Source organism: Rattus rattus, chromosome 15 (genome assembly GCF_011064425.1).
Source record: "Rattus rattus isolate New Zealand chromosome 15, Rrattus_CSIRO_v1, whole genome shotgun sequence".
In the NCBI taxonomy this organism is placed as follows: Eukaryota; Metazoa; Chordata; class Mammalia; order Rodentia; family Muridae; genus Rattus; species Rattus rattus.
The window spans coordinates 7,791,223-7,814,064 of record NC_046168.1 but is presented as its reverse complement, the minus strand read 5'-3'; the positions used below and the strand labels follow the sequence as shown (position 1 = coordinate 7,814,064).

The 22,842-nt window shown below is 36.6% G+C and overlaps 1 protein-coding gene across 1 annotated transcript in view; it reads left to right on the top strand.

The window, feature by feature from the left end:
* The window catches only part of LOC116884342 (ankyrin repeat and KH domain-containing protein 1-like), a 102,434-nt gene that overhangs the window by 9,023 nt on the left and 70,569 nt on the right, over positions 1-22,842 (top strand). The window contains 6 exon segments of the mRNA XM_032885474.1: positions 4,648-4,798; positions 8,660-8,816; positions 12,327-12,474; positions 14,499-14,646; positions 20,160-20,393; positions 22,525-22,619. Coding sequence (XP_032741365.1) covers positions 4,648-4,798; positions 8,660-8,816; positions 12,327-12,474; positions 14,499-14,646; positions 20,160-20,393; positions 22,525-22,619 — 933 coding nt within the window.

The following is a 22,842-nucleotide window of genomic DNA, read 5'->3' as shown; positions in this document are numbered from 1 at the left end:
TCTTTAAAAGATTTATTATTTATTTATTATATATAAATATACTGTAGCTGTCTTCAGACACACCAGAAGAGGGCATCGGATCCCATTACAGATGGTTGTGAGCCACCATGTGGTTGCTGTGATTTGAACTCGGGACCTCTGGAAGAGCAGTCAGTGCTCTTAACCTCTGAGCCATCTCTCCAGTCCCCAGTCATTTTTTTTAAAGATATTATCTCATATTGTAGTGTAATCCAAGCTGTCTTATAACTCACTATATGTAGCCCAGGCTGCCCTGGAATTTATAGCAATCATACTTGAGTTTTCCAAGTGTTGGGATTATAAGCATGAGCAATGATGCCTGGCTCTTTTTTTTTTATCTTTTTCTTTGTGGTGCTAAGGATTCTGACCCTCTTTACTTTTTATTTTTTTGAGACACTCAGTAAATTGCTGGCCTTGAACTCAGTTCTGGCAGGCTTTGAACTTCTTGCCTCAACCTTCTCTGTAGCTGGGATTACAGGATTATACCACCAGACCTAGCCTGATTGGTATTTTGGAATAGATTTATTCATTTAGAATCTACTATTTGTTAAGCTGTATGTTAGGCTTAGGTAATGGGGAAAAAATGTTTCTTGCTCTGAAAGATATCAGGGTTTTGTTTTGTTTTCAGTAATATGAACATTTCAAGGAATGAGAAAATTTTACATGTCCCTTTAAACTCCTTTCAATATTAATGAATTATTGCATGTCCCAGGCATGCTGCAATTGAATTACCTCATATTTAATTGTTATGGTTCTGTGACAATCCAAGATACCAAATTCAATGCATAAACTGTTGGTGTGCATTAATTGGATGATCTCTATGTAAAGGTAGTGTTTCAGTCTTTACTTGAGGTCATGGATAAGCCATAAGAGGTGGGCTTACAAGGGTAATAATTTAAAATAAAAGCATTCCTATTCAACCATCCTGGATTCTTGTGTCTTGTGCTCATTTTTTTAAGCAAAACTCCAACTTCTTTATCTTATAAATACTGATATATTTATTTACTTATTTAGTGTGTGCAGGCAGTTACATGCCATGGCTTGTTATGTCAGTCAGAGGACAACTTGGGAGTGAACTCTCACTTTCTACCTTGTCATGACAGCATCTCTTGTTTCTGCTGTGCAGGGTGGCTGTCCAATGAACTCCAGGGTAATTCTTCCATCTCTGCCTTCTATCTCATGTCTGGAGTTTCACTTGGGTTCAGGGAGTTGAACCCCAAATTGGCAGACTTTCACAACCAAGTGTAGTTAAGCTCTTTTGTTTGCTGAACCACTCCCTGGCCTAATAATGTCCCGAATACTCTATCAGCATGTTCTACTTCTAGGCCTTTGCCATTTTCAGGCTCTTCTGATACATAAGAACATCTTCCGTTAAGACATTCATGTGGCTTCCCTCTTCTTTTTCTCTTAAATAACTTTTATCTAGGGGAACAGGGTCTTGCTGGGTATCCTTGGCCCATTGATTAGTGTGTTTGATGTAGCACTGGCTCGACTATTTTTTTAACACTGAGCTACACCAGCAGCCTGATACTTCCATTTCTTTAATCTATTTTAAGTTTTTTCTGTGTAGACCTTGACTGGCCTGGTACTCCCTACATAGCCCAGGCTAGTCTCATACTCTAATACCTAAATACTTTGTGCTGGAACTTCAGGCATGTGCTACCATTCCCAGATTATTTTAATAGACTTTCCAACTATCTATTGCTTCTTTTCTGTAAATTTCTCAAGCTCTCCACTTCTAAAAATGAAATGGTCATTTTCTTCTGTCTACCCCATCTCTTCTTTCTCCGTGTGTGTGTGTGTGTGTGTGTGTGTGTGTGTGTGTATGTGTGTGTGTGTGTGTGTGTGTGTGTGTGTGTGTGTGTGTGTGGTGCTGGACATAAAATCCATGACTTTGGGCATGATCTTAGACAAGTACTTTAGCACTGAACTAAATACTGACCCTCATCATCTTTGTAAAGTAGCATCACCCTAAAACTAGTAGCTTTACTCAGACCTTACTTAGCTTACTCTATTGTTATTTCTCATCATAGACATCTGATTTATTCCTTTTTCTGTGTTCTGCTGCTGTAAATGAAACCATCTTTCACCTGTGCTATTGCTGTCTGTCTGCCTCTAATGTTGTATCTCTAGCTCTTTACCCTGCCATCAGAGTAAATTCTCTTACCAAAGTGTTATTCACTTCAACTGGCTATGGTGACTTGCATTTGTTGTCCTGGAACTTTGGAGGCTGAGATAATAGGATTATTGCTAGCATGGGCTGTAAATCAGTCCCCAAAAGAAAAAAGTTTTCATAGCATAAAAGATTGTTTAGGATTTTGCTTTTGTTGTTTTTATGTCTTAATCCTCATTTGCCTCTGTTTGCTTTTTATATTTGAGCCATACCAAATTGCTGTAGTTTTGAATATCAAGCTATTATTACATGTCCTGGTATATTTGCTTATACTGCTATGGCTTCTAGAATCATAATAATAACTAATATGTTGAGTGTTCATTGTCCACTGAACTAAAAGATTTGTTTATATATTCTAAAAATAAATCTTACAAGTATTATATAAGGAAAATTATATGCTTCCCAATATGCATATGATATATAACATACACAGTTATATTTAGTTAACGATAGAACTGGGTTTCTTTTTTTTTCTTCATTTTGGAGGTAGGACTTCTTTTTTTTAAAGATTAATTAATTAATTTATTATACATAAGCACACCATCACTGTCTTCAGACACACCAGAAGAGGGTATCAGATTCCATTACAGATGGCTGTGAGCCACCATGTGGTTGTTGGGAATTGAACTCAGGACCTCTGGAAGAGCAATCAGTGCTCTTAACCGCTGAGCCATCTCTCCAGCCCTAGAGGCAGGCTTTCTATACCACTGCATAGGCTAGCCTTCCTTGGCATCCCCTTCCTTGGCTTTGAGCTAGGATTATATCCAACAAGAGTCAGGATTTGAAATCAGATCTTTGGGTTTACTTTGGAATACTATGTACTATCATTTTTTTTGATACTAGTTTGTGTTGTATAGCTGGTTAGCCTCAACCCTCATGATCTTCCTATATTAATCTATGATCTATGACTCTCTCTCTCTCTCTCTCTCTCTCTCTCTCTCTCTCTCTCATTTTTTTTTCTTTTTTTTTTAAGACAGGGTTTCTGTATGTAGCTCTGACTGTCCTGGAACTTGCTCTGTAGACCAGGATCTCTAACTCAGATCAGCCTGCCTCTGCTTTCCAAGTGCTGAGATTAAAAGCATGTGTCACCACTGCCTGGCTTAATTAAGAGTTTAGATTAAAAAAAATTTTATGCATTTATGATATGGGAAGGAGAAAAAAAGAAAAAATAAAATAGACCTAAATACTAATATTAATTGATGACTAGAAAGATGGCTTAATGTCTAAGGTTGTTATATTGTTCTTGCAGAGGACTTGAGCTAATGCCCAACCATCTATGTCAGACAGCTCAAAACCACACTGTAGTTCTAGTTCTAGGGATCTGATGGTTTCTTTGTTTTTGGCTTCTGAGGGCACCTGTGCGCATGTTAACATACACATTCATAGGCACATACCTATACAAACAATTAGAAATAAAAATAAATCTTAATAAATTCCAAGAAAGCTGTGTACTTTAATTTTTTTTTTTTTTTGAGCTGGGGATCCCAGTTTGGTCCCCAGCTCAAAAAAAAAAAAAAAAAAATTCAATTAGAATTAACTGATTTAAAATTGAAGGATTCCATGTATTTTTTAGTTGATTTTTATTCTATCATTTATTAATTTCAGCAGAGTATATACATCAAATACTTGCTAGGTATGATGTATTCTTGGGCATGCACCACCACACCAAGCAATGGGTTAAAACTGACTCAGAATAAACTGAGTCAGAATAAATTATTTAGAAAAGAGGAGAATTATCTTATAATGGCCTAACAATGCTGTTATCTATTTTTTAATATTAGAGATTGAGCCTAGAGTTTTGCACATGCTAGGCAAGTGTTCTAATATAAGACACGCCCAGCTCCCCTTACATTTATTTATCTGTGTATGTATATGTGCTTTCCTCTGTGTGTGCACATACAGGTGTCAGTGTAGAGGTCTCAGGATAACTTGGAGAATTCACTTCTCTCCTATAATGTGACTTCCCATGATCAAACAGATAGTCAGGCACAGCAGCAAGTACTTTATTCTTAGCTACCCACTGACCCACCTAGCCCTTTTTCTTTTTACTTAGGACAAGGGATGTACTAAGTTGCCTTGTACTTCTTGAGCAGCTAGGTTTGCTGGTCTGCACTAGGAGGCCTAGATGTATGTACTTTGTTATCTAGGTCCATGTACAACTTTCTAAAAGGTTAATGTGCATAGACTTCATAAAAATATATGAACATAGGTTTTTATGCTGTGTGCTAGAAGCATAAAGATACAGTGCTCTCCCAGAAACTTACTTAACATACCTGTTATGCCTGTCATCGAGCTTGAAGATTAACAGAATACTCCCTCAAAGTTCTCTTCTCATAATTCATGTTTATATAATTATCTGGTTATATTTAAATTTCAAATAATACGACTTAAATTATAGTTATTGTGGTCATATTGGCATAAGCTTCATCATTATTCCATCTTTAACTCATAAACAGGTTGAATCATTTATTTTGGACCAAGAAGATTTGGATAACCCAGTCCTTAAAACGTCAGAGATATTCTTATCAAGTACAGCAGAAGGAGCAGATTTACGCACAGTAGATCCAGAGACCCAAGCGAGACTGGAAGCTTTGCTAGAAGCAGCAGGTACTCTTGATTTTCTCTTTAAAAGCAGCTCTCATGAGAAATGATAACACATGCCTTTAATTCTAGCAGAGGCAGAAGCAGAAGGACTTCTGTAGGACCAGCCTGTTCTCCATGAAGAAACCCTGTCTTACAACAATGACAATAGATAGTATAGATCTCTCTAAGATGTCATACAAGATTATCTCAGAAATATTTAACATCCTAAATTTACAATCTCTGTGATATTTTTTAATTTTTATTTCCTAAAAGACTTCACATTCTATATTTTTAAAATTCTTGATTGAATGCAATGAATAATTTTTTGACTCAAAAATTTTATGGTAGTAAAGGTATCTAGTAATCAAGGAAAATATCTGGAGCATTGTAGTTTATCAAATTTTTACTGTATTTGAACTGATTCAGGGAACTATAATGTTGTTTACTTATTCATTTTAATGGATATTTACCTTAATTATACATAGCTATTTTTATTTTAAATGAGCACAAACTTGAAATATATCAAGGTGGGCCAAGGTATAGGCAAAAAAAAAAAAAAAAAAAAAAAAAAATCTTTGATGGGCTTAATATGGCACCTCACACCTGTAATACTAGCCCTGTACAGGCCGAGGCGTTGTTGCCAGCGAGCCTGCACTACATAGTGATTTCCAAGCCAGCTGGAGCTACAGTATGAGACTCTTCTCAGAAACTGGCTTAGGGGCTGCAGAGATGCTCAGCAATTAGGAACACTGGCTGTTCTTCCAGAGGACTTGGCATTAATTCCCAGCATTCATATGGTGGCTCACAGGCATACAGAAAACTAAAATACCTATACACACAGAAAGCTGATCTCAATATGTGATAAACACACTTTCTCACTGGGTGTTGTATACATGTGTAAGGGAAGGTGAGGCAAACAACATGAGTTACAGGCTGTAGACGATTTTAAAAAAGAAACAAAGCAATCATACTTATTATTTTATAATGTACACTCTACTCATTATTTAATGTACAAGTTTCCATTGCACTATAAAGTATTTCTCTTCTCTAAAATACAGAAATCTGGGCTGGAGAGATGGCTCAGAGGTTAAGAGCACTGATTTCTCTTCCAGGTCCTGAGTTCAATTCCCAGCAATCACATGGTGGCTCACAAACATTTGTAACAGGATCCGATGCCCTCTTCTGATGTGTCTGAGGACAGCTACAGTGTACTGCTCATAAATAAAAATAAATATTTAAAATGCAGAAATCTAGAGCAGGGTGTGGTAGCACAAGCCTATAATTCTATCACCTGGAACACTGCATCTAGAGGATTGCCTTAAATTCAGACCAGTTTAGCTTCCATAGCAATCCTTTTGTCTCACAAAAACAAAAAGAAGGAAGTTTAGCCAATTGTTGGGGTACATGCTTAAATTCTGTCACTCAGGAAGCCAAGGCAGAAAGAGTACTGCAAATCTGTGGCCACCCTGGCCTGTAAGGTGGAAATCTGTCATTTCCCTTTTTCTTGAGTGTATGTGTAGGTAGGAGTGGGGGCTCAGACCTGTGCTTCCAGCACCTGGGAGGCTAAGGTGAAAGGATCAGGAGTTGAAGGCCAACTTTGGTTACATATTGACCCTATTTCAAAAAAATTTTTTGAAAGAAATTAATGAAGATAAATTTATTATTTATTTAAATTTATTTAATTTTTATTATGTTTGGGTTTTTGTTTTTATTTGTGCATTGCATGTGTGTGGGTGCTTGTGCCACATCATGCGCTTGGAGGTCAAAGGATAACTTTCAAAAGTTAGTTTTCTCCTACTACCTTGCGTGACACTGAGGTTGAGCTCAGGTCATCAGGCTTAACAGTGTTTTTACTTGATGCTTTTACTTGAGAGATGTGTGTGTGTGTGTGTGTGTGTGTGTGTGTGTGTGTGTGTGTGTGTGTGTGTGTGTGCGTATATGTATATGTGTGTGTGTGTGTGAGAGAGAGAGAGATAATATAAGTTCTTTGACACCTACTGTTTGTTTTGTTTTTAAAGATTTATTTATTTGTTTTATATGAGTGTCCCATCTGCATGTACACTTGCATTCCAGAAGAGGGCATCAGATCCCATTGTAGATGGTTATGAGCTACCATGTGGCTGCTGGGAAATGAACTCAGAACCCCTGGAGCAGCCAGTGCTTATAACCACTAGGGTATCTCTCCAGCCCTTTCTTCATGTATCATATTTTTAAAAAAGTACCTAAAGCCAGGCATGACAGCCCCTGCCTTTAATCCCAGCTCCCAGGAGGCAGTGGCAGGTGGATTTTTTTAGTTTGAAGCTAGCCTAATCTACGTATTAAGTTCCAGGGCAGCCAGGACAACATAAGAGACCCTGTTCCAAAAACCAAAAACTAATACAGGAATGCTAGGACTACAGAGAAGAGAGGCTTGCTATGTAGCTATACATTAAGTGCCATACTTTTACCTCATCTGTTAGCTGCCATTGTGTTGCACTCCTATAATCTTGGGAGTTGGAGGCAAAAGAAGCAGAACTTCAGGGCCAGCCTAAGTTGTATATTAACTTTGAGGACAACCCAGACAGTATAAAAACCACACGATAAAGACTGTTAAAATGCTGAAAATTCAAAATAAAAACTCTTTTTTTTTTTTTTTTTCTTTTTTTCGGGGCTGGGGATTGAACCCAGGACCTTGCGCTTCCTAGGCAAGCGCTCTACCACTGAGCCAAATCCCCAACCCCAAAATAAAAACTCTTAAAGCACATAAATTAACTCAGCTTCCTAGTACTACTAATAAGGTGTGTGTTAAACACCTGTGACCCTAGTACTCGGGATACTAAAGGCAAGAAGATCAGAAGTTTAAGACCAGCCTGGGCTGTGTTACAAGGTGTTGGATAGATGTCTCCTGGCTAAGAGTGCTTGCTGTACAATAAGCATGTAAAAGTCAGGTGTGCAAGTTTGTCAGTATTAAATGTCTGCTCTTGGGGAGCAGACAGGAGATTCCCTGGGGCTTGCTGGCTGTCAGTCTAGCTCCTGATTTAGTGAGAGACTTGAGTTTAGAAGGACTAAGGTAGAGTTTGATGAAGACATATGATGTCTTCCTATGTGCTACACAAAGTATGTGTAACTACACACACATGTGCATATACTGCATTACAGTCACTATATTCTCATATACATAGATAAATATACATACAAAATAATAAATATTGAAAACCAAAACCTCAAACTATACTGTTAGAGATTTGGAAAGATTGTAATAGCTTTTTAATATATTTCATATCGAAGGTAATAGCTTTTTAATATATTTCATATCGAAGGAAGGAAAATTTATATTTTACCTATTAATGACGAACAAAAAGATACAAAAAGAAAATTCCTAGAGTTTGTTTATAAAATTTTACAAAAATTCATTGGGTGTTTGATATTTTGCTTTTTACTTTGAGTCTGATAGACTCAACTTAAAAATGTTATGCCAGAAGATAGTAAGTGGATATTTGAATAAAAGGAGGAAAATATTGCATTTTTATTATAAATTACAGAGTCTCTCCATTGCTACTCAAAATAGACTGGGCCAGGGTCCTATACTATAGATTTTATTGATATGGCAGTTCTTTAAGTGAAATAGTTCCTTTGGCACAATGAGGGTCATATTAAATAAACTTCAGAATTAGGTATAGGAAAAATTAATGTATGTTGTAAAGATGGGAGTTCTAAGACATTGGTATTTCTGCTATGGCTTCGATATTAGTGGTAGAACTAAAATGATCAAACTCACTCATCTTCTGTCAGTTTCACATATGGGGGGACTATGTTGTTTCTTTGGCATATATAATGATATTTAAAACATACTTTCAATCTCCACTTTTTTGCTTTTTCTTTCCCTACACTACCTTATTGACTAAGGAATTGGCAAATTGTCAACTGCTGATGGTAAAGCTTTTGCAGATCCTGAGGTTCTCCGGAGACTGACGTCCTCAGTTAGCTGTGCACTGGATGAAGCCGCTGCCGCACTGACACGGATGAGAGCAGAGAGCACACACAGTACAGGACAAGTGGACACGTATGTGTACAATAGTTTACCAGTATTAAATGTTTTCTTGAAAAACATTAGCCAACTGGTTATTTGAAAGGATGTTAAAGTGGTTATATGAATCTATGCATATTATACAAATATAAAAATTTATTATTTATTCTTTTGTTATTGTTTTGGTTTTGGGTTTTTGAGACAGTCTACATAGCCCTGGTTGTCCTGGTACTCACCAGGCTAGCCTCAAATTCAGAGCTCCGTTGCCTCTGCTTCACAAATGCCAAATGCAGGAATTAAAGGCATGGACCACCACGTTTGCATACATGTATGCTTACTACATGTGTGCTTCCGCCCAGCTCCCCCCAAATTCTGTATTTGCCAGGAAGTGTTTGTTTGTTTTTTGAGACACGGTCTCACTATGTAGTTTCATAAGGTCTCACCTATGAAGCTAGTCTGGAATGCTTTACATATTCTAGGAACATCCCAAATAGACCAGGCTAGATTCAAATTCACAGAGATCTACTTGTCTCTGCCTCCTGAGTATTGGGATTAAAGTAAATGCCACTAAGTTGGGTACTGGTTTTATTTTTGAGACAGGATATCACTATGTATGAAGCCTGGGCAGCCCTTGAATTCTCAGGAGTTCTGCCTCAGCTTCCTTGACTGCTGCTGCTGACTTTGTATTCATTTTCTAGTAAACATTTTTATGGGTGTTCAGTGTTACAGTCTATGAGAAATTCAAACTGAATAGGACCTAGTTTCTATTTCAAAATAAGTTACATAATCTAAAGGTTACAGTTAAATCTAACCTGACTACTTAAGTAGTCTTAAGTGGAATGGATTATGTACCAATAATCTAGTTGCTGGCTGTTTAAATATTGTCTGTGGAGTATGAGTTTCACATCAAAGCTTGTTTGAAGTGTATATTCTTAGGCTATATGTGGAGGCATAGGTCTCTAATACTTAGTATTCTGGAGGTAGTTTGAGGCCAGCCATTGCTACATAATAAATTTGAACTCAGCCTGAGCTGTATGAGAGAGCCTGTTTCAAAATAACTTTAAGTCTGAAAAAGAAAGAAGAAACTCAGACTGTAACTCAGATGTATTGATTCAGATCTGCATTTTAATAGACAATGTGGATAGACTCATGGATTTAAGTTAGACATGCTGACATACCTGAAATGGGATGATAGATATAAGTTCAAGGCCAGCTAGGACTACATAGTGAGTCTGAGGACTGCCTAGATTTTAGTATAAGACTCTTATCTTAAAATAAAGGAAAATATTTAATTAATGGATTCAGTTAGTTATTTTATAGTGATTGGGTTTTTTTTTTTAAACCAAGATGAGACTTTTGTCATAATCAAAAATACCGTGTGTGTGTGTGTGTGTGTGTGTGTGTGTGTGTGTGTGTGTGTGAGAATCAGTATGGTAGTATCCTTCAAAAGCTTGTCCATCTGATTCCTCAAAAGACAATTTGTTTTTACAAAGGCAAAAATTAACTTTGCAAAAGATCAGTTAATCTAACTCATTCAGGAGGCAGAGGGGCAGATCTCTTGAGTTCAAAGTCAGCCTGATCTACCTAAATTCTAGGACAGCCAGAGACAAACAGGAACCCTGTCTCAAAGAAGCACAGGCCAGTTAATTAGACTCCCCCTGGGTGGCTTTTATATAGTCTATTACAGCAGTGTCTGTTAACACAGATAGGAGAGCCAAAAATATGATGTCACCTTTCAATTACAAGAACTCTGGATTCATCTGTAGATTATGATTATTACTGTGAGTTAATGCTTTGAGAAAAGCTAAGCTTCAACCCATACCAGAAAACAAGTGCCCCTTTGTACGTCATCAGTTATGTTTTTAATAATTTTTAATACTTAAAGCTGAAAAACAAAACTGTGAACAAACTGGCTTAACACTGTAATTTTATGTATAATAACAGCATAATTTAAAAATATTTTATATGTGAGAATACCTGCTACATGTGCATATTTGCATCTTATTGTATGCCTGGTGCTTGTAGGTAGAAGGGTGTCAGTTCCTTTATAATGAAGTTACAGATGGCTCTGAACTCCAGTGCTGGGAACTGAGTCCAGCTCCTCTGCGTGAGCAGCAAGTTCTCCTAACCACTGAGCTGGCTCTCTTTCCTTGCAATGTTTGGAATTTGAAATTAATGACTCTGGCCCAGAAAGATGGCTCAAGTAGTAAAAGGTCTTACTGTGAAGCCTGACAATCTGGGTTTGATTTCAGGGACCCCCATATTTGAAGGAGAAAACAAACTCATATGAGCTGTCCTTTGAACTCCACATACCGATACTGTGGCAGAGGTGTATACATAAGTGTTTTTAAAAAGGTAAAGCTAATGACTCACCCAAGAGCCTATTGTTTCTCTACTAGGGAACCCACTGCAGAGCTCGTACTCATATGTCACTGCTGCTGGCTATGAGTCTACTGTGTAAAGGTGATGTTGGATAAAATACTCATTTCAAGTTAAGCGTACGTAAAACTTACAAAATCTTAAACTGCTAAAATGACACAGTGGCACATGCCTTTAATTCCAGTACTTGGGAAGCTGAGGCAGGTGGATTTCTGAGTTCAAGACTGGCCTGGTCTAACATAGTGAGTTCTAGAATAGCCAGGGCTACATAGAGAGACCTTGTCTTTTAAAAACTATTGCTCAAATATTCTTTCTAGGATTCCATGTATTGTTGTATTTACAAAAGAATATTCATGTTTCCTAACTTTGGGTTACAAAGACTGAATGCTGGTGAGGGCTAGAACTTGAGTTGTCAGGCTTGGCAGCATTTGCCTTTGCCTCCTTAGCCATCTTGCTGGCCGTCAATCACTTTGTGCCTAGCTAGTAAAGTATGATCAAATGTGATTGTAATCCCAGCATTTCATAGAGTTTGGGGACATTCAGGACTACATTAGACCCATGTCAATAAATAAATACAACTTACTTTAGTAATAGACTGTAAACTAGTGATTGTGTTAGTTGCCTTTGAGTCTGTAGGCTTTGAGGATTGCTATTTTGTTAGGTCAGCTTCAGATATAAAGATACCAGAAAGATTTTGAAAAATAAAAATAGCAGTTATTAGGAGACAGTGGTTGGGAAAACAGTGTAGGAAGAGAATCAACAGAGATGAAATATGTATGAAAATCTGGTAATAAAACCCATACTGTGTATTCTGTTTAAAATATAAAAGTAGGGCAGAAGAGCTGGTTCAGCAGTTAGGACCACTTGCTGCTTTTATAAAGGACCCAGGTTTGGTTCCCAGAACTTACGTGGCAGCTAACAATTGTCTGTAACTGCTAAGAATATATCAATAATAATAATAATAATAACAATAGCTATGTTCAAATTCATAATTTTGCCTACTTAAAGTTTGTGTACAATTACAGTTGCTACTGGATGCTTGGCACATAAAATACTCATGCCAATTTATCTTAGTGCATTTTTTATGTGTCTTAACTATTTAAATTTCATAGCATGGGATCATGAGTCTTTTTGCATCCATTAATTTCATGTAATCTTTGATTTTAGTCGCAGTCTGGCAGAAGCTTGTTCAGATGGAGATGTGAATGCCGTTCGTAAACTGCTAGATGAAGGCAGAAGTGTAAATGAACATACAGAAGAAGGAGAAAGCCTGCTGTGTTTGGCTTGTTCAGCAGGATATTATGAACTAGCACAAGTAAGCAGAAATAAATCTTTATTAATTTTAGTAGTGTGTGGATCATCAAATTCAGGGTCTTGTGTGAGGTAAGTGCTTTACTCCTCAGCCCCGAAATAATCTTTATTTTTTAAAATTATAGAGGGGCTTGGGTGTTTTATTTATTTTTATTACTTATAGAAGAAACTATAATTGGAAGCCAGAGACCCTCCCTCCCTTCTTTAGAAACATACACAATTCATTTTTTGTGTGTATATAGCTAGGCATCATTTATTTTTAGAGCATGTATTAAAAGCTAATCATATTAAATAAAAATCACTTAATCATATTCTAAACTTAAAAAAATTTTTATGTACATATATTGTGTAAGTTTGAGTATGTGTAGGGGTGCATATACAAGTCAGAGGTAAATGTTGGGTGTGTCTTCTTTAACCACTCCCTGTTTTATTTATTGACATAGGGGTCTCTTACCTTGGTGAATCTGAGTTCACCTATTTGCTATTCTAGTTAGCCAGCTTGCCCTGGAGATCTGTATCTGCTTCTCAAGTGCTGGCTATTCCAACCCTCAGGTTTTCATGGTAAACCTTATCCACTGAGTCATATTCTCAGTTCTAAACAATATCTCTTAAAAATGGTATATAAGCCGGGCAGTGGTGGCAACAGGAAGTGTTGTGTGCCTTTAATGCCAGCACTTGGGAGGTAGAGGCAGGCAGATCTCTGTGTTCAAGGCCAGCCTGGTCTACAGAGTGAGTTCTAGAACAGCCAGGGCCATACAGAGAAACCCTGTCTCCAATAAAAAGTAAGTAAATGGTATGTAACTGGGGTTTCAGAGATGACTAATTGTTAAGAGCTCTCGCTGCTCTTTAAGCGAACTCAGGTTTGATTCCCAGCACCTATATGGCAACCCACAATCATCTGTAGCTCCATTTCCAGAGGGTCTGATGCCTTATGGCCTCTGCAGGCTCCAGACATTAAGGCAGACAAAGTACCTATACACACAAAATAATTTAAAAAAGAAAGTAGAATAGATGATTGATGAGGTGAGGACTTGAGTTTGAGTTTTATTACTGGGGCCCATGTGAAAGGGGAAAGATCCAGCTCTCACAAGTTGTTCATTGACTCTCATGTGTGTGCTGTGATCCTTGCATGCCCTCTCTTAAACACAGAATTAATAAAATGTAATTTTAAAAAGGAAAAAAAAAAAACAAAATAGCACATAACTAAGGTGGTGGTGCCCACTTACAATTCTAGTACTTATCAGACTAGGGCAAGCAAACAACAAGTTCATAAACTTACATAGTGAGCCTCCATCTCAAAATAACCTTTAAAAACAAATAAAAATAAAAGTACAAGGTAAAATAGAAGTTTATTTTTCTTCCATTCTGATGCCCCTAGTTCTAATGTTTTTCCTTCTATATGGAACAGTATGGAAATTAACCATTTTTGTTGTTCTCTTGCTAGATAATCTCAAACATGGCACAAATTCTTTCACAAAGGCAGACATGAATAATAGGATAGCTAATGAGAGCTTTATTTAAAGATTGATATGTAATAGCTAGAAGTGGTGGTGCATGCCTATAATAGCATTTGAGTTGTGGAGACAGGAGGATCTGGGATGCAGGTTTGTCCTTGGCTGCCTGGTTAGTTTGAGACTAGCCTCTCAAATAGTACTGTAAAAATATAACACCTGGGGGCTGGAGAGATGGCTCATTGGTTAAGAGCACTGGCTGCTCTTCCAGAGGTCCTGAGTTCAATTCCCAGCACCCACATGGTATCTCATAACCATCTATAATGAGATCTGGTGCCTTCTTCTGGCCTGTAGGCATACACTTATATAGTAAGTAAATCTGAAAAGTCTCAGATGAAGGGATAGAAAAATACAGCATCTGACTTGTCATCCTGACCAATAAAATTGAATTTTTCTAAAGGTGATTATTTTTATTTATTTTTTTATCCTTATCTCAAAACATTATATTCTTAGATTGGATGGTTTCTGTGTGAGTACAATTAATAGTAAGTAACAACTTCTTTGTGTTTTTTTAAAGGTACTACTAGCTATGCATGCTAATGTTGAAGATAGAGGGAATAAAGGAGATATAACTCCTCTGATGGCAGCTTCCAGTGGAGGTTATTTAGATATTGTAAAATTATTACTTCTTCATGATGCAGATGTCAACTCCCAGTCAGCAACAGGTATGTAAAATTGAAGCAAAAATTGTCACAGTTTATTATAATGTGATAAACAAACATTGATTACTGGAGCATTGGTGAGATAGCACAGTAGGTCAGGCACTTGCTGCCAGGCTCAATGACCTGAGCTCAGTTCTCAGGAACCACATGTCAGAAGAACACCAACTCCTGAAAGTTGATCTCTTCCTTCCACACTCTGGCCATTCATACACATATCCTACCTCAGGTACACACAAAACAAAGTAATTAAAAAATTAAAAAGTCTTTGTTGTAGTTGTTGAGTTATGGTTGAGGATGGCCCTTGTTCTAAAAAGCCCCTTTTCAGCCTCCCGAGTGTTGGGACTATAGCATGCACTACCATGCCTGCTGAAAAGTCTTTAAGCCAGTGTGCATTCCTAGCGCTCAGTAGGTTGAAGTAGGGGGAACTTGAGTTTAAGATGGGCTGGGGTTGATAGTAAGATACACCAACAAATCTTTAACATAAACTTAGACCAGGCACTTGTCTATATAATCTTAGCATTTAAGAAACTGAGAAAGGAGGATTGCTGTGTGTTTGAGACACACCTTGGATACCTAGGGAGTTCCAGGACAGTTCGTCTGCATAATAAGACAATATCAAAAACAGTATAGATTGCATTTGGTCAAGATGAACAGTTTTTCTGCTACAAACAACTTCTTTGCTTTTGTCCCAGTGATATATAATGTATAAAAAAAAAAGTTATGCACTATATTTCCTGTAGTTCTTTATTTTATTTAAGTATAGCTCCTTCAACTTTGAATGTGCTTACCATGTCAGATTTTTCATTTATAGTATGCTGAATACATTTATTAATAATAAAGAGAATGCTGCTCATTCCCAACCTACTTCCCCTCCTCTTTTTTTTTTTTTTTTTTAATGCCGTAAGTTTTGGTAGACTAACTACTGACATATATCAAACGTATGATTTAAATTTAAATCTGGTGCTGGGAATAATTGGTATAGTACTTGCCAAGCATACTCAAAGTTCTGGATTCATTTCCTAGGACCACATAACTATGTGTCCTAATTACTTTTCTGTTGCTGTGACAAAATACGATGACTAAAGCAACTTAAAAAAGAAAACATTAAATTGGGTTCATAGTTTGAGAGTGTTAGAGTCTGTGATGGTGGAGCAAAGGCATGACACAGGGAATAGCTGAGAGCTCACATCTTGATCTCTAAGCAGGACAGAGAGAGAGCGCATACTAGGAATGACAAAAGTCTTTTGAAACCCTAAAGCCTATCTTCAGTAACACACCTCCTCCAAGATCATACTTCCCGATCCTTCCCAAACAGTTCCACCAACTGAGGACACATACTCAATTTTATGAGCCATGGGGCACCTTCTCATTTACCACTACATTTCACTCCCTGACTCTCAATGGCTGTGGCCATGTCATAATACAAAATACATTTAGTCCAACTTTGAAAGTCCTTGTAGTCTTTCACAGTCTCAATACTATTTTAAATCTGAGTCTTTTCTGAGACTCGAGGCCAGCACTTCTTAATCTGTGTGTCTTGTCCCCTTTGGGGCTTGAACAACCCTTTCACAAGATCTTAGATCATTGGAAAACACAGATATTTACATTACAGTTTGTTACAGTAGCAAAATTACAGTTAAGTAGCTATGAAAATAATTGTATGGTTGGGGGTCACCATAACATGAGGAACTGTATGAAAAGGTCTTAGCATTAGGAAGGTTGAGAGCTACTACTCAAGGCAATCTCTTAATTGTAATCCCTTTAAAATCGAAAAGCAAATTACATGCTTCCAACATACAATGACACAGAATATATATTACCATTCCAAAAGAAAGGGTTGGGGCACAAAGACAGAATACTAGACCAAAGCAAGATGGAAACCTAGAAGAGCAAACTCCTCTCCATGTGTTATATTAGGGGGCTTAGATTGTTTTTCTCATCCAACTTTGTAGCCTGCTTCACACTTCTTTCTCCCTGTGTGCAGGATAGTTCCTCTCCCTGTATGCAGCTCTCCCTAGGAGACATCCCACAGCTCTGGCACCTGTAATATCTTGAGATTTCCAATGCAATCCAGCTATCACCCACAACTTTATGAAGTGGCCTTTCAGAGCCTCCATGCAGGGAGGCTACAAATCCCTGCTACACACTTGGCCTCAGCAGCTCTCTTAACACATGAAGGAAGATTCCATAACCCCTTTACTGCTATATTTTTCATTGATTCAAAAGCAATAACCATGTGGACAACACTGCCTGCTTGGGTTGGAGTCTGGCCCCCTCAAATAACATTTACACAGCAGCTTTCATTTATTGTGGCTTTCTAGGAACAGAAAATTCCTTAAGCCTTTTTATAAGTTGGAAGCTTAACTAGGTGTAGTCCTTATTCCTCCCTTTATTTTTATGTGGATCAGGCCTTACCTTGATCTCTTTACCTATTTCAGCACAAGCTTTGATTCCAATATTAAATTTCCTGGTATTCTTTTTTTCTTCGAACTGTATAAATTCTATTTATTTTTATCCCACTTGCTTATTTTCATTGTAATTGTAAGAGTGATTACAAATACAGAGTTTAAATAGACTGTCTTTAAAATCTCTGACAAAGAAGTTATTTGTCAATTTAGCCTCAGGCAAATTCTTAGCACAAGAACAGAAAGCTGCCACTTTCTTTGCCAAAAAAAAATCACAAAAGTGGTCTCTAGCTCAGTTGCTCCTTTTTTCTCTCTGAAACCTCCTTAGCTTGACCTCCATAGTCTGCATTGTTCTCAGCACTACTTACTGTCTATCAAGCTTCTACTAGAATAGTTCATTAAGTTCCACCAGCTGCCAACCACATATTTAAATAGGAGCCTCTGGGAGCCATTCCAGTTCAAACCAGGTTTGGTGGTACATGTCTATAATCTCAGAACTTTCAAGCCTGAAGCAAGAGAAGAATTCTTAAGAATAAGAATTCTAAGCCAGCCTGGACTACCTAGTGAAAAACTGTATCGATAAAAAAATAAATAAATAAAATTCTTTTGAAGGTGTTAAGCTGAGAGGGCTATATACATATCTTGCTGTGTGATGTTGTGAATGTAAGTGTGAGAAATCTGTCTAGGGCAGGAGAGATTATATACCATTTAAGTTCACATTCTGCTGTTGCAGAAGACCCAAGATTATTTCCCAACCCAACTCAGGTGGCTCACAACCGTCTGTAATTGTAGCTCTAGGAGATCCTAACAGCTCTGTCTCTGTCAGCATCTGCATGCATGTGTACACATCTACATTCATATATGTGTAATAAAAATAAAAATTTTTAAAAAAGATATATGTCTAGAGGAAAATGTACCCAAAAGCAATGAGTTGCCTTTTGAATGAATCTGTTAAAAACGTTAATAAAAAAAAATCAATTGCTAGAAATAAAATGCTAAATGTTCTAAGTTATACAGTAGTCATAGTAAAGGAGTAATTTTGAATAGTATTTTAGAATTTTAATTTCATTTTGTTTATTTAGATTTGGGGACTGAGACAGGGTCTCACCTATATAGCCTTAGTTGGCCTGGAACTCAGAATTTAGACTAAGCTCGTCTCAAACTCAGATCTATTTGCCTCTGCCTCCTGAGTGTCGGAATTGTAGGAAGAAACCTGGTTATGTATCAGGCAGTAGGTATGTGCCAATGGAATCGTAGTATACTCTACAAATAAGCTAATGAAAATACCTTACCCCTAAACCATTTTCACTCAGTGGTTTTTAACTCATATTTAATTGGAAAAATAGAGAAATTAAAAAAGAAGTTGATTTGTTCTACCATTAGTAAATTTCTTATCAATTATTTTTTAAAAAATTCATTGATTGATTTACTTACTTGTGTGTTCTCTTGTGTGAACATATGGAAGCCAGAATTGGCCATCAAGTGGTCTTCCTGTCACTGTTTGCCTCCTCCATTGAGTCAAGGTCTCTCTCTGACCTGGGGCTCTTGTTTTCTTGACTAAGCCAACAGCCTGCAACCTGTATCCACCAAGGTGTGTGCAAGATGTCTGGCTTGTTATGTGGGTGTAGTGATCTAACCTTCAATTTTATGGTTTTCGTGGCAAGTACCCCCTAACCAGTAAACCATCTCTTCAGCCTCTAATTTAGTCAATTCTTTTTTCAATAGACTCTACCTCCTATTATATGCTAGAATCATTTAGGGTGATTATTAAAAATATAGGTTCCCAGACTGATGATATGGCTCAGCTGGTAAAAAGTACTTACCATTCAAGCCTGATGACCCAGTTGCTCTCTGAAATCCACATACATATGGAGAGGACCAGCTCCTAAAAATTGACTTCTGAGTTCTATATGCATGCACACCATGGTACATATATGCCTGCACACTCTCAAACATAGTACCCAGAACTAAATAGATTTTTATTTTTAAAGGCTTCTAGGATACTTCCTTTTATACTCCAAAGCTGTCCAGTCTTAGAGACAGAGCTGAAGACTGTACATCTGGAGAAGTGCTCAGCAATCTTGTTACTTGGTTTTGGGTGTTTTTAGATATCCTAACTTACCTACTCACCATCTGAGGCTCAGCACAAATATACCTATTTTCTTTTGGAGAAAAATAAAACAAAACCCAAACTGGGTAGCTGTGGTGCTTCATGCCTGTAGTTCCAGCTTAGACAAACAGGTGGGGAATGTGAGGCAAGTCTAGGCTGCAAAGCTGTGCCACCTCCAAAATAAAGCAAACAAAACCCCTCCACTTTATGTCAATAAAACTTATACCATGGAATTCAGGTTTTAAGTGTGCAGTTCTAGAGTTATGCAATTTACTTTTGGGTTAATTCTGTTACTATTGAAAAATCTCTGTAGATGACCTGGGTTCCAGTCACAACCACCTGTAATTACAGAGCCAGGGAATCTGACCCCTTCTCCTGACTTCCTTGAGCAGTAGCTGCACGTGTGGTGCACATACATTTACATGCATGCATACATGCAGGCAAAACACATAAATAAATAAATCTAAGAAGATAATAAGAAAATAAAGGACCTCTACCCATTTGAGGAGGTTTAATCAACCACTATTCTGTTTTCTGTGTTTAGATTTTCCTTTTCTACATCTTTTATATTGTCTACACAGCTAAAATATATAGCATTCTGTATTGGGCTTTGGAGAAAATCTGTCAGAAAATAAAGATATGCTTTAAATTGATGACAGTTATAAAAAAGAACTTGAGCTGGGGATGATTTTTTTACATTTTTAATTTCAGCTACTCATGACGTTGAGGCAAGAGACTTGGGTTCCAGACTAGTGTGGGTAATGTGGAAAGATTACTGGGTTGGGAGTGGAAGGAGAATGTGTTTGTCTACCATGTGTGAGAGACCCTGGGTTGAATCTCTATCACATACAAAAAAAACAAAAAACAAAAAAACCAAGGAAACATATAACTTGCGATAGAAATTGTAATTGTTTATGCCAAGAAATTGGAGAGAGATAACTTGAATAGTAGTATGCCATGTATCGTCTCATAATTTTGAACTTTTTTTTGTTCTTTGTTAGGGAACACTGCACTGACTTATGCTTGTGCTGGAGGATTTATTGACATTGTAAAAGTGCTTCTTAATGAGGGTGCAAATATAGAAGACCATAACGAAAATGGACACACTCCCCTAATGGAAGCAGCCAGTGCAGGTCATGTGGAAGTTGCCAGAGTTCTTCTAGATCATGGTGCGGGTATCAACACTCATTCTAATGAGTTTAAAGAAAGTGCTCTGACACTTGCCTGCTACAAAGGTACTTTTTGTGTTGAAATATTTATAATTGTTTTTATAAAAGCCTCAAATATTTGAATATTGAGTATTTGGGTTAACTTTGTGTTCCTTCTTCACCTGGGTATTTGAATGAACTTTATATTTTTTTTCTTGTGGTGAAAACTTATTTTATAAGACATAACCTGTATTTTCTGTACTATTCCTATATATATTTCTTCATATATTTCTTATTTTCGTTCACCAAACAACTTATAGATTTTAGAATTCTATTATTTAATTCCTTTCATTCTGTAGAATTTTTCCTTTGAAGAATTAGACACAGATCTACAGACATTTGATGTAGAAAACCTGAAAAACATGGTGTACCACAAAGAAAAATTTAAATGACCTATAATATTACCGTCTAAAGGTGAAAAAGCATGTAAAATATTTTAGTGTATGTCCAGTATATTTTAAAGTAAATTTTAAAAAATATATATGTGAAATACAATGACTTAATACTTTTATATTCTTTTTATTTTATTTAGTAGGTATTATGAATATGTACCCATCTTAATAAATGTTCTTATAACAATTTTTGATGACTACATGTTTCAGTTATATTTTTTGATTTGTTTGCTTGTGTATTCCACAAAACAATGACTTGTACAGAAGAGAAACCCAAAAATAAACTTACTTATGCTAGTACTGCAGTTATTTTTGTCCTCAGTATGGAAGAGTGTTATTTTTCTGTTGTATATCCTAGTATATGTTCTGTCCTAAATGTTATCAGTAGTCCAGGAGGCGGCCTAGAGGCCAATAGTCTGTTAGCTTGAAGGCTGCATACAGTTTAATAAGTTCCTTTTAAAGTTTTTTTCACAAACTTCATGTAACTCCGTTGCATTTTGCTGACTCCCTCTGCTACAAGGAGGCGGGAAATAATCTTAAAAAGTTAAGAGCATATTGCCACCTAGTTAAAAACTGAAGTCCTGTTTCTCCAGAATAATGAGGAAGAGTGAATGTTGAGTAGGGAACACACAATCTCTGCTGAATTCATGAAATGAATACACAAGAATTTCCTATTGTTGGTGACAAATTATTCCCAGGTTTTTTTAAAATTATTTATTATTGTTTTACTATTTAAAAACACTGACAATATCCTCGTGCAGACATTTTTGCCTAATCCTCTTATTTTCTTAGGATAAATTCTGGAAGTGGAATTGTTGAGTCAAAGGGTATTTTTAAGGCTTTATACCTACTTCCAGACTGCCTTCTAGAAAGGTTGAATCAGTTTACTAGGTGTCTCAGACCCCACTAGATGTCTGAGAACCCATTTACCTACTGTACACCCTCTCCAGTACTGGGTATTATCATTCTCTTTACTCTTTGCCATGTTGGTAGCTAACATAATGGAATCTTATTTAATATCTCTATTAGCTTAATGTCCATTTGTGCATTTTTTGAAATACTATTTTATATGCTTTATTTATTTTTATACTGGAATGTTGGTATTTTTTAATTAGCTATTAACATTTTTAATTAAATGTATCAAGAGTATTGTAATTATTTTTTTTTCCAACATGGCCTAGGTTTTTTTTTTTTTTTTTGGTATTCACTTCAGTAACTTGAATCCACAGATATAAGCAGTATATAACCAGAGAGTTACAAGTAAACACAGATTATACATGCAAATTTCTGCTCACAAAGGTCACATGTGCAGGTACATGAATTAGAAGCGTGCTTCTAGAATTATGGCCAAACTTTTAAAATGCAGAAATGTAAAATTACATCTTGAAAATATAGATGGTTTACACACTTCAAGTAATTATTTTTAAATGAAGTTTTTTTTGTGTCTGCTTATTGTCATAGTGAGTTGTGGTGATTTTCAATATGCTTTTCTAGAAAATATGTTCTTTATTTGACTTTATTTGATTCTAATGTTTTGATAGTTTATATAAATTAAATCAGAGAACAAGCATGATTACTTAAGTAGAAATATGTGCTTTAGAAGATCAGTCTTTAAAACTTAGTATGAACTTATTGAAAGTTGTTTTCAATTCCCTTCCTAGAACTGTTATTGATTGGTGAAATTAAAAATAAAACTAAATTGTATGTAGACATTTGGAAATAAAACCATTTAATTGATAGTCAGTTCTCTAACCTTATTTTTAAAGGCCATTTGGATATGGTTAGATTTCTGCTTGAAGCTGGTGCAGATCAAGAGCATAAAACAGATGAGATGCACACTGCCTTAATGGAAGCTTGCATGGTAATTTAATTAATCTTCATTTGAAATCTTATGGGGGAAAACTTAAGTGTTTATCTGAGAATTATTGTTATTGTTGTTACTGTTATATGCGTGTCTCTATATGTTCTTTTATGTGTACAGATACATATATATGCCTTTAGAAGCCCAGAGGACAGACAACCTTGGGTGTTCATCTTTAGACTCCATCCACCTTACCCGTTGAGGCAGGGTCTCTCACTGGCCT